The sequence below is a fragment of the Bos grunniens genome, chromosome 29 (assembly GCF_055505025.1).
Source record: "Bos grunniens cultivar Pamir isolate PY7600 chromosome 29, Bosgru_T2T1.0, whole genome shotgun sequence".
Classification (NCBI taxonomy): Eukaryota; Metazoa; Chordata; class Mammalia; order Artiodactyla; family Bovidae; genus Bos; species Bos grunniens.
Window position 1 is genome coordinate 8,559,104 of NC_141193.1, and position 13,819 is coordinate 8,572,922.

The 13,819-nt window shown below is 53.3% G+C and overlaps 1 protein-coding gene across 4 annotated transcripts; it reads left to right on the forward strand.

Moving 5' to 3' along the window:
• Positions 1-143: 143 nt before the first annotated feature.
• Positions 144-11,925, forward strand: BAD (BCL2 associated agonist of cell death). Of its 4 annotated transcripts, none has more exons than XM_086384392.1 (4): positions 144-397; positions 495-689; positions 10,687-10,880; positions 11,436-11,925. In XM_086384392.1, the coding sequence occupies exons 2-4, from the start codon at positions 503-505 to the stop codon at positions 11,559-11,561; spliced, it is 507 nt and encodes a 168-aa protein (XP_086240518.1). In that variant the 5' UTR covers positions 144-397; positions 495-502; the 3' UTR covers positions 11,562-11,925. The 4 variants fall into 4 exon arrangements, with proteins under 4 accessions (XP_086240518.1, XP_086240521.1, XP_086240520.1 ...); XM_086384395.1 differs by having other exon boundaries at positions 495-609; XM_086384394.1 differs by having other exon boundaries at positions 144-360.
• Positions 11,926-13,819: the final 1,894 nt, after the last annotated feature.

Here is a 13,819-nt window from a genome sequence, read left to right on the forward strand (position 1 = left end):
AGCTGAGCATCCGGAGACGTAGAAGAGAATCAGGAGGAAGGCAGTGGGCGGGGCCCCAAGGAGTGGGGCCCGCCTGCTGGCCAGCTGACATTTCAAGAGCTGATTGGGCCGGGCCCGTGACAGTTTCCGTTACCCAGGCAACTAGGGCCGGGCTCTCTTTTTGCTAAAGGGACGCGGCGGGCCCGGGTCAGGGGCCTCATTATCGGGCTTGGGGTGAGATCTGTGTGCCGTTACCGCGGGCGGGTCTGACTGAAGCCTGGGCAGGGGCCTGAGGCTTCTCTCCAGCCCTAGGGCTCTGAGAGTTTTAGATCCTGGGCGGATAAGTCGAGCTTCCTGCCGGCCCAGACTCAACGGACAGATGTGCGCCAGGGAAGCAGGGTGGACCTGGGGTGCTGAGGTGGGAGAGGGAGCCAGGGACACCTGCGCCCCCAACCCTGCCAGCCAGCCTTAGTTCCCGCTGTTCTCTAATTACTTGTCATCTTGCCCCCCTGCAGCCCAGAGCATGTTCCAGATCCCAGAGTTTGAGCAGAGTGAGCAGGAAGACTCCAGCCCTGCAGATAGGGGCCTGGGCCCCAGCCCCACAGGGGACAGGCCCCCAGGTCTCAGCAAGCACTGGCTAACAGCCCCAGGCCTCCTGGGGGAAGCTGGTCACCAGCAGGGGCAGCCGGCCGGCAGCAGCCACCATGGAGGTAGGCAACCCCCGCCCCCCACCCAACAACCACCTGCCTGTCCAGCTTGCCTCCAGCCCAGTAGCTCTCTTCACCCCAGCCACATCCACACTCTGGAGGGCTCTGAGTAAGTCCCTCACCACTCTGCACCTCAGTTTCCTCTTCTGTAAAACAGCAATTCATCACCACCCTGGTAATGCTGTGGGGAAGATTAACAGGCATACCTTAGAAGCACTTAATTATAGAGCTGGTGTTTAGTAAATGCTCCAAGTATGTAGCTCTTAGCACAGGACCAGGACAGAATCACTGAGAGGCCAGAAAGGGGAAATGACTTGCCTAAGGTCATACTCAGCATTTCCTTTGGGCTAAAAGACTCTGTGGTGCCTTGCCCCAGGCTAGTGCTTTCCTTGAGATCCTGGATCCAGTCCCCAGCTCTGTTCTTTCCCACCCTGTGGCTCACACCCACACGGTGCTGTCCTTAACATCGCCAGGGCCAGGTAATCCCAAGAGGCAGACAGCCCTACCAGGCAGCGGGTCTGTGTGGGACTGGGAAAGCATCAGCTGTCCTCTATATCTACTGAGGGAGACCCAGCTGAGATGGAAGGATGGGCCCTGGAGGGCAGCAGCCATGTCTTAGTAGTCCCTACCACCAGGGTGCCCAGCCCAAGCCTTGGCACCTGGAACAACCACAGACATCTTCTGAAAACAAAACTCATGTCCCTTAACTGCTGCCGATGTGACACCCTTCCATTTTCAGGAGCAGGAAGGCTTATTAATGCCCCCACCCCAGGGAGTTCCCTGGTGGTCCAGTGGTTAACGCTCAGGGCTTTCACTGCCAAGGACCCCGGGGTTCAATGCCTGGTCAGGGAACTAGGATTACAGTCAAAAAAGAAAGAAAGAAAAAAGGTTGATATTCAGTTATTAGGGATACAATCTCTAAAAAAAAAAAAAAAATTAAAAGAAAAAAAAAAGACCCCACCCCCACCAGCCAGCCTGCTGTATGTCACACTGAACTCCACAGGCTTTCTTTAACTTTGAGATTTTTGCACTTAGAGTTTTTCTGCTTGAAACTGCTTCCCATCCTGTATCTGGCTGTCCCCATCTTCTGTGTCAAGTGCTGAATGTGTGTACCAGCTGCCAGGGGTTCATCAGGGACTAGAAGAGAAGCTCTTACCCTTGTGGTTGCCTACATTCTAGAAGATAGGGGGAGACAAGTCATAAACCAAGAAACAAACAAACCAGTCAGTGATATGGTGCCGTAGCAGGTGATGCCTTAGGTGACATACCCTTGACTTTCTCTTTGGAATCCGGAGTGCTGGGGGCTCGAGGGAGTGATTTAAACTGAGGTGGTCAGGGTGGGCCTTGGTGGTAGTGGTTTAGTTGCTAAGTCATGTCTGACTCTTGGGACCCCATGGACTGTAGCCCTCCAGGCTCCTCTGTCCATGGATTTCCCAGGCAAGAATGCTGGAGTGGGTTGCCATTTCCTTCTCCAGGGGATCTTCCTGACCCAGGGATCAAACTCAGGTCTCCTGCACTGCAGGTGATTCTTTACCAACTGAGCTACTAGGGCCTTGGTAAGAAGCAACATTTGAGCCAAGGCTAGAATCTGATGAGGAGTGAGCCAGAGATCTGTGGGAAGACAGATGCTGGCAGGGATGCCCGCAGACAGAGGGCAGTGTTAGTCACTCAGTCAAGTCCAGCTCTTTGTGACCCCATGGACTGTAGCCCACCAGGGTCCTCTGTCCATGGAATTTTCCAGGCAAGAATACTGGAGTGGGTTGCCATTTCCTTCACCTAGGTGGAGGGCAGGGCAAATGCAAAGACCCTGAGGGCAGTGAGAGGAGGGCCTTAGAGACTCCTCCAGAGATCAGGGAAGGGGAGGGGCTGAAGGGCAGAGCCTTGAAGGCCCAGGTCAAGGCTCTGGCTTTCAGGTTGAGTGAAAACCTGGAGGACTCTGATCTGATTTGGACCTCAAGAGAATCACCAGGGCCCCTGGGTGGAGACAGGTCTCCAATGGGCAAAGGTAGGGGTGGTGCCACGGGGGAGGATGGTAGCTGGTGCGAGCGTGGTGGTGGTGGTGGAAGTGGTAAGTATTAGAGCTAGGCTCTGGGTTTCTTTTGAAGGTCGAGCTGGTGGGATTTGCTGATAGACAGATGTGTGAGGCCCAAAGAGGATGGCTTGGGTGCCTGGAAGGATGGAGTTGCTCTCAACTGAGGTGGAACTGAGATGGTGTGGGGCGAGATCAGGAGCCCTGCTTGGGCCAGGTCAGGTTAGAGGTACCTTTTGGGCATCCAGTTGGAGATTTCTAGTAGGGATAGATACATGTGGGAGTTGGCCATTGCTGATGAAGTGTTTGGTGGGCCCTGGGAGACAGTGTAGACAGGGTAGGGCTTGGGCTGTGTCTGGAGCTCCAGGCTGCAGAGGGCAGCAGAAGCAGAGGAGCCCGCACTGGGGTCTGAGAAGGAGGGAGCCATGTGGTAGGGAGGGGAGTGTTGAACTGGGCGATGCTCCTTTGAGCGCTGCTGGGAGTGGAGTGCTGGACTGGACCTAGGGCTGGGGAAGCTTGGGTGGAGAGTGGGGAGGGATGATGGGAAGAGAATTGGGGGTAGAAAGGAGAGCCCGCTCTTGGCAGCTGAGCTCTGGCAAAGAGGAACAGAGGAGCCAGCGGCACCTGAAGGCCCAAGGAGAGTCAAGGAAGGATTGTTTTATTACTTAAGATAAAAAGAAAAAAGAGGTTCTTTTTTTTTGGCTGTACCATGTGGCTTGTGCGGTCTTAATTCCCTGACCAGGACTCAAACCCATGCTCCCTGCAATGGAAGTGTGGAGTCTTAACCATCAAGGAACTCCCGAAAGAGCATGTTTATAAGTTGATGGAGTAATCCAGTTAGGAAAATACTGGGGGATGCAGGGGAGAAAGGAAGCTTACTTGAGTAGGAGAGAGTGGTCTGGTGTTCAGGGGAGGGGCAGCTCAGCTGAGTGCAGTGGAGGGGTGGAGGAGGGCAAGGAGACACCTCACAGGAACTAGTAGATGTTTCTCTCGTGGATGCTTCCAATTTCTTGGTGAAAGGAAGCCAGGTCTTGAACCAGGAGTGAAGGTGGGGAGAGAGGTGGAGGTTGAGGTCGAGAGAGGGAAGAACAGGTTTGAAGTAGTTGTCTGGCCCAGAGTATGGAGTTGGAAGGTGTGCTGGGCAACTCGGGGGGCCACTGGGTCTTATGGCTGTGAATTTGAACAGAGGTGGCACGGCTGTGCTTTTCTCCAGCCATGCTGGCCGCCCAGGTGCCTGTGGGAACTGGCAGGGAGTTGGCCTTAACCAGAGCTGTGTTGGTATCAGCCCAGTGAGGGAGGCGGTGCGGGGCTTGGCTCGTATGCAGTGTAAGCTGGCCAAGTGTGAGGAGCCCGGCATCATCAGAGCTGGAGTGCCAAGGCAGGGAGCTGGAAAGGACCATTTCTGTGCTATGAATGAATGAAATAGGAGTGGCAAAACCTCTTGCAGTCACTAGGGGCCCATCCCGCGGGTGGGGGCACCTGAGGCCCCAAGGGGGAAAGGTGGCCCAGCTCCAGGCCCAGCCATGACAAGGCCTGCAAGGGATGTAAGAGACCTGCCCTGGATTCCTTTTGACTTAGTTTCAAGTGGTTTTCCATGAAAGACCCGCAGGTGCCGATAACCTGCCAGAGCCACCGGGCCACTGTCCCCCTCCGCATGGGCAGGGTGCTGCCACTCTTCACATTCCCTGCCTCCAAGCCCCTGCTCGGTGAACTGTGCGTGTCTCCAGGGCGGGCCTGTGGCCACCTTGTGTGCTGTGCCAGCTCCCGTGTGTAGCTGGGTGCCTGGAGCAGCTGGTGTGTGAATGGTAGAGAGGGGAAGGGCGACACACGGTGAGTAAAGCAGCCCAGTGCCAGGCCCCAGGCCAGACTGCAGGCTTCACCCTGGCTTTTTTTTTTTAATTGAAGTATAGCTGATTTATGTGCTCAGTCGTGTCTGACTCTTTGTGGCCCCATGGACTATAGTCCGCCAGGCTCCTCTGCTCATGGAATTTTCCAGGCGGGAATACTGGAGCCGGTTGCCATTCCCTTCTCCAGGGGATCTTCCCGACCCAGGGATTGAACCCATGTCTCTTGCATTGCAGGCAGATTCTTTACCACTAGTGCCCAGTGGTAACTACGGGAAGCCCATAGTTGATTTGTGAAAGTGAAAATGTCAGTCGCTCAGTCGTGTCTGACTCTTTGTGACCCTATGGACTGTAGCCTACCAGAATCCTCTGTCCATGGGATTCTCCAGGCAAGAATACTAGAGGGGGTTGCCATGACCTTCTCCAGGTTGATTTATAATGATATGTTAGTTTCAGGTGTACAGCAAAGTGAGTCAGTTATATATATATATATGCATATATATATTCTTTTTCAGATTCTTTTCCGTAGGTTATTACAAGATATTCAACATAGTTCCCAGTGCTACACAGTAAATCCTTGTTGTTTATCTACTTTATATATAGTTCAGTTCACTCACTCAGTCGTGTCCGACTCTGCGACCCCATGAACCGCAGAACACCAGACCTCCCTGTCCATCACCATCTCCCGGAGTCCACCCAAACCCATGTCCATTGAGTCGGTGATGCCATCCAACCATCTCATCCTCTGTCATTCCCCTCTCGTCCTGCCCTCAATCTTTCCCAGCATCAGGGTCTTTTCCAATGAGTCAGTCTTCGCATCAGGTGGCCAAAGTATTGGAGTTTCAGCTTCAACATCAGTCCTACCAATGAACACCCAGGACTGATGTCCTTTAGGATGGACTGGTTGGATCTCGGACTGTCAAGAGTCTTCTCTAATACCACAGTTCAAAAGCATCAATTCTTTGGCACTCAGCCTTCTTTATAGTCCAACTCTCACATCCATACATGACCACTGGAAAAACCATAGCCTTGACTAGACAGACCTTTGTTGACAAAGTAATGTCTCTGCTTTTCAATATGCTGTCTAGGTTGGTCATAACTTTCCTTCCAAGGAGTAAGCATCTTTTAATTTCATGGCTGCAGTCACCATTTGCAGTGATTTTGGAGCCCAGAAAAATAAAGTCAGCCAGTTTCCACTGTTTCCCCATCTATTTGCCATGAAGTGATGGGACCGGATGCAATGATCTTAGTTTTCTGAATGTTGAGCTTTAAGCCAGCTTTCTCACTCTCCTCTTTCACTTTCATCAAGAGGCTCTTTAGTTCTTCTTCACTTTCTGCCATAAGGGTGGTGTCATCTGCATGTACCTATGAATCCCAAAGTCCAGAATTCCCTGGTGGTCCAGTGGTTAGGACACAGCGCTTTCACTGACATGGCCTAGGTTCGATTCCTGGTTGGGGAACTGAGATCGCATAAGCCATGCAGTGCTGCCAAAGAAAAAAAAAAAGAAATCCCAAAGGCCTAGTTAATCCTCCCTACCCCCACTCCCCTTTTTCCCCCTGTGGTAATCATAAATTTGTTTTCCATGTCTGTTTCTGTTTTGTAAGTAAACTCATTTGTATCATTCTTTGTTTGTCCTGTTTTGTTTTCGGCAGCACCAGGAGGCAGTTTGTTTTCTATGTCTGTGAGTCTATTTCTATTTTGTAAATATGTTGATTTGTATCATTTTTTGTTTGTCTTGTTTTTGGCCACACCAGGAGGCCTATGGGATCTTAGTTCCCCCACTAAGGATCAAACATATGCCCGCTGCATTGAATGCATGGGATTTTAACCACTGGACCACCAGGGGAGTCTCCTGTATCAGTTTTGGATTCCGTATTTTTGTCTGACTCACTTCGCTTAGTGTGATTATCTCTAGGTCCATCCTTGGTGCTGCAAATGGCATTATTTCACTTTTTTTTTTTAGTGGCGGAGTAGTATTTCATTGTTTATATATACATCTTCTTTGTCCATGGAATTCTCCAGACAAGAATACTGGAGTGGGTTGCCATTTCCTTCTCCAAGGAATCTTCCTGACCCAGAGATCAAACCCAGGTCTCCTGTGTTGCCAGGCAGATTCTTTACCAGCTGAGCCACCAAGGAAACTTTCTTTATCTTTCTGTTGGACATTTAGGTTGCTTCCATATCTTGGCTATTGTAAGTAGTGCTGCCATAAATACTGAGTGCCTCAGATTTTTTATCCCAGTAAAATGGGACTAGAAGTAGTCCCACCTCATTGCGTTGTCAAGAGAATCTGATGCATGAATACAGGAAAAATGCTTAGAAACAGTGCCTAGCAGAGAGGAGGGTCTGCTATTCTTACTATTACTGCAGTTGTTGTTGCAGTGAGTTGGCCCAGGCCCTGAGCAGACCTGGGGATTGCCATTCATTTAGAGGGAATAGAGAGACATGAATAACCAATGCCACCCTGATGGCAGACAAGGGAGTGCAGGCTGGAACGTAAGAATGTAAGGGCCCTGAAGGCCATGCCCAGGAGTTTGGAGTTTATCTCATAGGCAACAGGGAGCCATTGAAAGTTTTAGGCAGAGGACAGACATAGTTGGGTTTAGAGCAGAGGTTGGCAAACCACATCCAAAGGCTAAACTCCTCTTTGTTGTGTAGCCCATGAGCTAAGAATGATTTTGACACTTTTTTTTTTGACACTTTTAAACAGTTGACAGAACTCCAAAGAACAGTATTTTATTTCAGTGTTCCAAATACAATTTTAGTGGAACGCAGCAGTGCACAAGCACGTGTATATTGTTTACGGCTGCTTTCAAGCCCTGGCCACAATGTTGAGTAGTTGTGACAGGCTATGTGGCCTGCGATGCCCCAAACATTTCCTCTCTGACCCTTTACAGAAAACACTTGCCAGCCTCTGCTTTATCGTGTTTTCTGATTTTCTCAGCTCTGAGCAAGGTGGAGGTATGTTCTCTACAGGCCAGTAAGGGGCTTTCATACTCCAAATGGCTTTAGGGGACACAGGAAGCCTGGGCTGAGACAGGTCAGGCCACATGCCTGCTCCAGGGGGGAGCGCCGAGCTGCTCTCCTGCTGAAGTCGAGCAACATGTGAACCCCCCAGGTGGTAGAGCAGGATCCAAACCCAACCCCACCTGATGGCACAACCTCACTGCCTCCAGCTGTCTGGAACAGCACTGTTCTAGTGAAGTGTGCAAGGATGCTCACAGGAGCGGGAATGTGGATGTGTTCAGCCCCACCCACTTACCCAGAAAGCCAGTGAGTAAAGAACTTTAAGTTTGGGGCTCCTGACACCTCCAGCCATAGGTCCCTCCCACTTTCCCACCCAGCCCCAGGCCTGCACTCTGGAAGGATGGCGAGAGAGCATGCTCACAACCAGAAGCCACGCCTCCTCCCGCCTCCTTTCCTTCCCAAGACTGGGAGAGGACGCCTTGCACTATCTAGGGGCATGAAGGAGTGACCGCTGATTGAAGATTGGATGGATGGAGTGGGTAGGCATGTCTGCTCCCCCAGGGAGTTCACAGAAAAATACTCAAATTTTTTTCCTAGTAAATAGGACACTTAAATGTTCAGTTTACACATTTGAGTGTCATTTTGACAATGGCTGGCTTGGCACTGCTTAATTCATGGCTTCGGTAAAAATCCCCACTCCATGGGTAGGCTCCTGGCAGAGCTGGCAGTCACATTAGGCCTAGGGTTGCCTTTCCAGACCTGAGCCCCCACGGGAGCTCATGGTGCTGCTGAAAGGAGCCTGGGGCATGAGAGTTAAATACACAGACCCAGGAGCCAGACTGGTTGGGTTGGCATCTGTCACCTACTAGCTGTGTGACTTTGGGCAAGTTACTTACCCTCTCTATGCCTTAGTTTTCTTTTCTGTAAAATGGGGACAGTGAGTAACCTTCCCTCCCAGGATGTGGCAAGGACATAAGGAATTCATGGACATGAAGCACGCTGCCAAGCTGACACAGGGAGTGCTGCTGTTCTGCTGGTTCTGATTCCCAGGCAGGAGGGCAAGGCCCAAGCCAAGTGCCTGCCTACGTCACTTGCCTTCTGACCACTGGGCCCTGCATCTGTCAAGTGTGGAGGCTGTGGGTTCTTAGTGCTAGTAAAGCAGAAAAATAGCTGATAGTTCCTGAGCATTTAAGTGACCAAGCAGGGTGTGCCAGCTGTGTGACCCTGGGCAAGTTCCTAACCTCTCTGTGCTTCTATTTCCTCATGTGTAAAATAGGGAGAACTTGGCCTCTCACCGGGAAAATGCGAGGCTTCAGGACATGAAAAGGGCAGAACAGGGTTCTTTCTCTGTGTCGTTTGTCCTCATGGGGGTACTGGGGGCTGCCCCCATTTCACAGAGGACAACACCGAGACCCCAAGGGATTAAAAAGAAAGGGCCCAAGGTCACAAAGCAGGAATGCGGGGGAGGGGGGGACTTCTGCCCTGATGCCCATGCCCCATGGAACCGGACGGTCCTCTGTAGACGGGCCTGTTCTCATCAGGGCTCTTGCTGCTCTCAGCTCCGTAGCCCCAGCCCCAATCTGGACTGCTGATTTAGCTGCCTGTTCCCCGCTGAGGAACGCCACCTCGTTCCTCAAAGGCTTTATGGTGTCCCTGCCTACCTGAGCCCAGGCTTTGGTGAAGTTTAGGAATTCCAGCCACCCTCTTAGCCTAGGCCTTTCTGGATCCAGCCCCCTCTTCTTTTCTTGGCTTTCCCAGCCCTGTGTTTGGAGCTGGGACCCTTGGAGGCCCCAGCCCTGGAGCTGGCCCACAGGCCTTTGGGAGAGGATGAGACAGTTACCCCTGGCTTCAAGACCTGGCCTAGATCATACTTTCTTCAGGATGCCTCCCTGACAGACATACCTTGCTGTGGATGCTGTTCCCTGTACTTGTTCCATGCTTGTCTTTCAATCCGGCTCTGGATTTATGCTCCTGGGAGTGTTCTAGGTTGTTGGTCTGGGTATGGGGGTGGGGTTGACAGGAATTAGGGGGATGGAACACACGCAAAAGCCAGACAAACTCAGGACACACCTCTTTGAACAATGATCCATCACACACTTTCAGCTTATAAAGGACTTTCACGCTGTTTATGTGAGGCAAGTCACTGGCATTAAGAACTAGGTTTATCCCCATAAAGAGGTGAAGACACAGGCTCAGGGAGTTGAAGGGTGGTTGGATAAAGGATGACGTATAGCTCAATGGATTATCACTGGACTCTGGATTCCAACAAACCTGTAGGGACTTCAAACCTCAGAACTTCCCAACTGTGTCACTCAGGGCAAGTCTAAACCTCTCCAAGCTTGTCTTTTCATCTATACCGTAGAAGCAATATTAGTACTTATCTCCTGGCATGCTTAGGATAATGAGGTAATGCCCAGGACCTAGTGCGTGCTCCTTAAGTGTTACCATAAAAAATCAACAGAACTTTCTGGACAGTTTGTTCAAAGTGGGTGCTGTGAGAGGTACAGATATGCTGACAGGTTCTTTTTCTCAAAGGGCTTCTAGGTCTCCTGTAGGTCACACCAGTGAAACAAATGGGCCCCAGCAGGTCACCTGCGGAGGTGGGGTTCAACCCTGTCTGGCTTGGTTGGGGTACCTCCTCAACCAGGAGACTGATTTCCTCCGCAGGGGACTGGAGCTGATGAAAGAGTTAACCTCCCAGGGAGTTGCTGGGAAGTCCCTGGATCTTACACTTACAGCTGTAACCACTATTTATGCCCTTATTCTGTACCAAGCACAGAGGTAAAGTCATTCTATAAACCGAAAGGTCTGGCCCGTTGAAAGTGTTACTCGCTCAATTGTGTCGGACTCTGCAACCTCACAGGACTGTAGCCCGCCAGGCTCTTCTGTCCGTGGGATTCTCCAGGCAAGAATACTGGAGTGGGTAGCCTTTCCCTTCTCCAGTGGATCTTCCCCACCCACGGATCGAACCCAGATCTCCCGCATTGCAGGCAGATTCTTTACCATCTGAGCCACAGGGTCTGGCCCATATTGGGGCTCAATTAAGATTTGTGGGATTAATGAGAAATTAGTTCGAAACTACACTAACACTGCTGCAGGGCTGGGGACGCGAGAGGAGTTGAAATTCAAGTCATCCCCACCGTCTGATCTTCTCTGCAGGCACTGGGGCTGTGGAGACCCGGAGTCGTCACAGCTCCTACCCCGCGGGGCCAGAGGATAATGAAGAGACGGAGGAGGAGGATCTCGGCCCCTTTAGGGGCCGCTCGCGTTCGGCGCCCCCCAACCTCTGGGCTGCACAGCGATATGGCCGCGAGCTCCGGAGGATGAGCGACGAGTTTCACGTCTCCTTCAAGGTGAGGGCTGGCTGAGGTGCCCCGCAGTCCCGGACCACGCCGGGACCTGTGCTCCCGGGCCTCCTCCCACTGGGCTGTCCCAGTGCACGTCGGGATTTGCAGTTTTGGGACTCCTCGCCTGCAGCCAGACCCTTCCCGAGTCCCAGGGTATTCGGGGACCTGACCCTGCTCCAGCAGGCCAAGGCTCCTGGGCTCCCCAAATCCCCGGAGCACGAGGCATTTGTGCTCCTGGCCGACCCACTTCGGATAGCCGGGTTCTTGGCCTCAATTTCCGAACCACTTCTTTGATTTTCAAATTATGGTCCCATCTTCCAGGTGCTAAGTCTCCGGCTCTGGCGCTTACAGGACCGTAGGCGTCCTTTCTTTCTGCTCGCAACATGGAGGGACCATGCTTAGTAGTCAGGAAACCTCTCCATACAAGGCCTGTTAGGATCTACGCTCTTTTATCTCCTCCCAGATCTCACTTGGTGGTGGGATTCCGTAAGCGGAGGGGCCTTGCTTCGGGCTGCCAGGATAAGCTAATTCATTCTACCTTTTCTTCTTCCCACCCTGAAGGGGCTTCCTCGCCCGAAGAGCGCGGGCACGGCAACGCAAATGCGACAAAGCCCCAGCTGGACGCGCTTCCTCCAGTCCTGGTTGAGCCGGAACTTGGGGAGAGGAGGCTCCGCCCCCTCCCAGTGACCTTCCACCCCGCAACCGAAGCTCCCAACCGCTGCTGGTGGCCATCTTGGGAGCGGGCGGAAGTCTTTTCTGCAGGCCTTATGCAAAACGAGGCTCGGATTCGTTCCTTTCGGAAGACTGAGGTCTGACCCAAAGTTCGGTCCCCTTCCGGTGTGTGCGAGGACCACGGAGGGGCTCGGCCCCCATCGGAAGTTGGAAGTTTTTCCGCCCTTACCTGCTGGAAGCGGCCCCGTGACCCCACCCCACGCGCCTGCGCCAGTTGCGAGCCGAGATTAACCCTAACTTCGCCGGAACCCTTTCCTCCGTGGTAACGCTGCGGACCTACGCCCGATACTAAAATGCTAATAAAGCCCACGTCTGTGCCGCGGAGTCTCTGTCTGTCGCCTGGGGCTTCCCGGGCGGAGAGAGCGCTAGCACTGACAAGAATTTCAAAAGATGTCCCCGCTTTACATATGAGGGAAACTGAGGCACTTGGGGCCGACATCAGGGAGGCGTTGAGGCGGCGAGCGGAGATACGGCCGCCTGGACTCCGGGAGACGGAGCGCGATCGGGCTTCGGGGACATCCAGGTCCTTATCTCTAATATGGTAATTGAGAACTGCAGCCGGCTGGCCGCTGGAATTCCGCGCACTGCAAACCGTGCCGCCGTCCCCCAGGGAGGGTCATTTGCTCCTATTTGGGTCAGTCCTTTTGAGCAGCTACTGTGTGGCCGGCCTAGGGCCAGCGCTCCTCAGGGAACTGGCAGGACACATTGAGCGGGGGAGGGGACGGAAGGCTCGGCCCAGGGCTGTGAGTAGAGGGATCGCTAGGGAACCAGAGAAGCTTCACCAGGCCCTGGGAGCCGAGCTGAGAGCTCAATTCCAGAAAGGTTTATTGGCGCCCCCTACAGACTAGCCTGCGCTTTATACTAGGTACACAGACCTGGATTGCGCCACAGCCCCTGTTATTCCTAGCTTCCGGGCGAAGGAGAGGCAGCCTCTCAGTGAGGAGTGAACGCCAGCCCAGTGCTCTAACAGGGGCCTGGAACCAGGGTGAAGGCGGCTCCCTCCAGCAGAGGAAAGTCAGGGAGGGCTTCAGGGAGGAGGTAAGCTAGACCTGGGACTTGAAGACATGAGGGAGAGTGCTGTCATTTCCAGTAGAAGAAATAGCAGACCCATGGAAGGATGGCGGAGCGGCAGAGGCCGGCTTTTCAAGAGTTGGAATGTCATACCCAGGAGTTTGGAGTTTAGCCTGGTCTTTGAGTGTTTTACGTGTGAAGTCAGGAAGATGGGAGTTGCCTGCTGAAGGGCCTAGATGGGGCAGATGTGGAGCTAGGACAAGGCCTGACTGCAGAAACAGGGAAGACCTGGGCACTGGGAGTGGGGCCCAAGGCAGAAGTCCCCGGCTCTGGGAAGGCCTTGCTTTGGAAGCCCTGTTCTCTGGCCTCCCCACCCTATCTGTTTGCCTGAGGCTGCAGCAAAAACAAAGAAAGAAAACACTCAATTGGCAGGAGATAAGCCCAGATAAGAGGCTGCCTTCCTCCGGAGGAGGCAGGCAGTCAGCCCGGGAAGCGCCAGGAAGCTGGGAGAGGCCTTGAAGAAGTGCCAGCCTGACCCTGCTGTAGAACCCAGCCGCACCCTCACTGCGGGGTCTCTGCCACTCCACACTGTCCCAGGGCAGGAGGGGGAGGCGTGGAGTAGGTCCTCCAGGCTGGCCGAAGACAGTCTGCCCTAGAGGGTCCATGCCCCCCCTGCCTGGATGTCTTGACTTAGATGTGACCTCAGTTTCCTCATCTGCAAAACAGGCATAACATCTCCCTCACAGGGAGGAGGGGGATGCTGCGTCTCCCCTGCACACGCTGTGACCGTCAGCACCCCTTTTCCCAAGGGTCACTTCCAGGCCCATCTGCTCCCTGCCCATCGCTGAGAGCCCAGGTGCCCTGAGGTTGGGCAGGGTTTGAGCTGCCCACCTGCACCCCAGCAGGTCTATCCCCTGATAACGGAACCAACTGCCTGTGTGGCAAAGAGCAGCCTCGGCGGAAGATGCTGGGTGCCTGGGTCATATCAGGCTACAGGAAGAGGGGGCAGGGGAGGCTTCCTGAAGCAGAGGCCTGAGCCTCTATGAAGGGAAGACAAGAAGAGCCTAGGAGAGAGAAAAGTAACCAGAGTAAGGGGCGGGGGAAGCAGAGTGAGAACCCAGGACAGAGCGCAGAGAGGAGAGAGAGCCTGGGGGAGGCCGGAGGGCCTCTGATGTCAGGTCACTGGCAAGACCTCCAGGCAG

What these genes read in the sequence shown, in the direction of transcription:
- BAD (XM_086384392.1), top strand. Translation starts at nt 503, where the DNA reads ATGTTCCAGATCCCAGAGTTTGAGCAGAGTGAGCAGGAAGACTCCAGC. An exon ending in CGGCAGCAGCCACCATGGAG is followed by an intron (nt 690 to 10,686) that starts GTAGGCAACCCC and finishes TCTTCTCTGCAG; the next exon opens with GCACTGGGGCTGTGGAGACC. An exon ending in AGTTTCACGTCTCCTTCAAG is followed by an intron (nt 10,881 to 11,435) that starts GTGAGGGCTGGC and finishes CCCACCCTGAAG; the next exon opens with GGGCTTCCTCGCCCGAAGAG.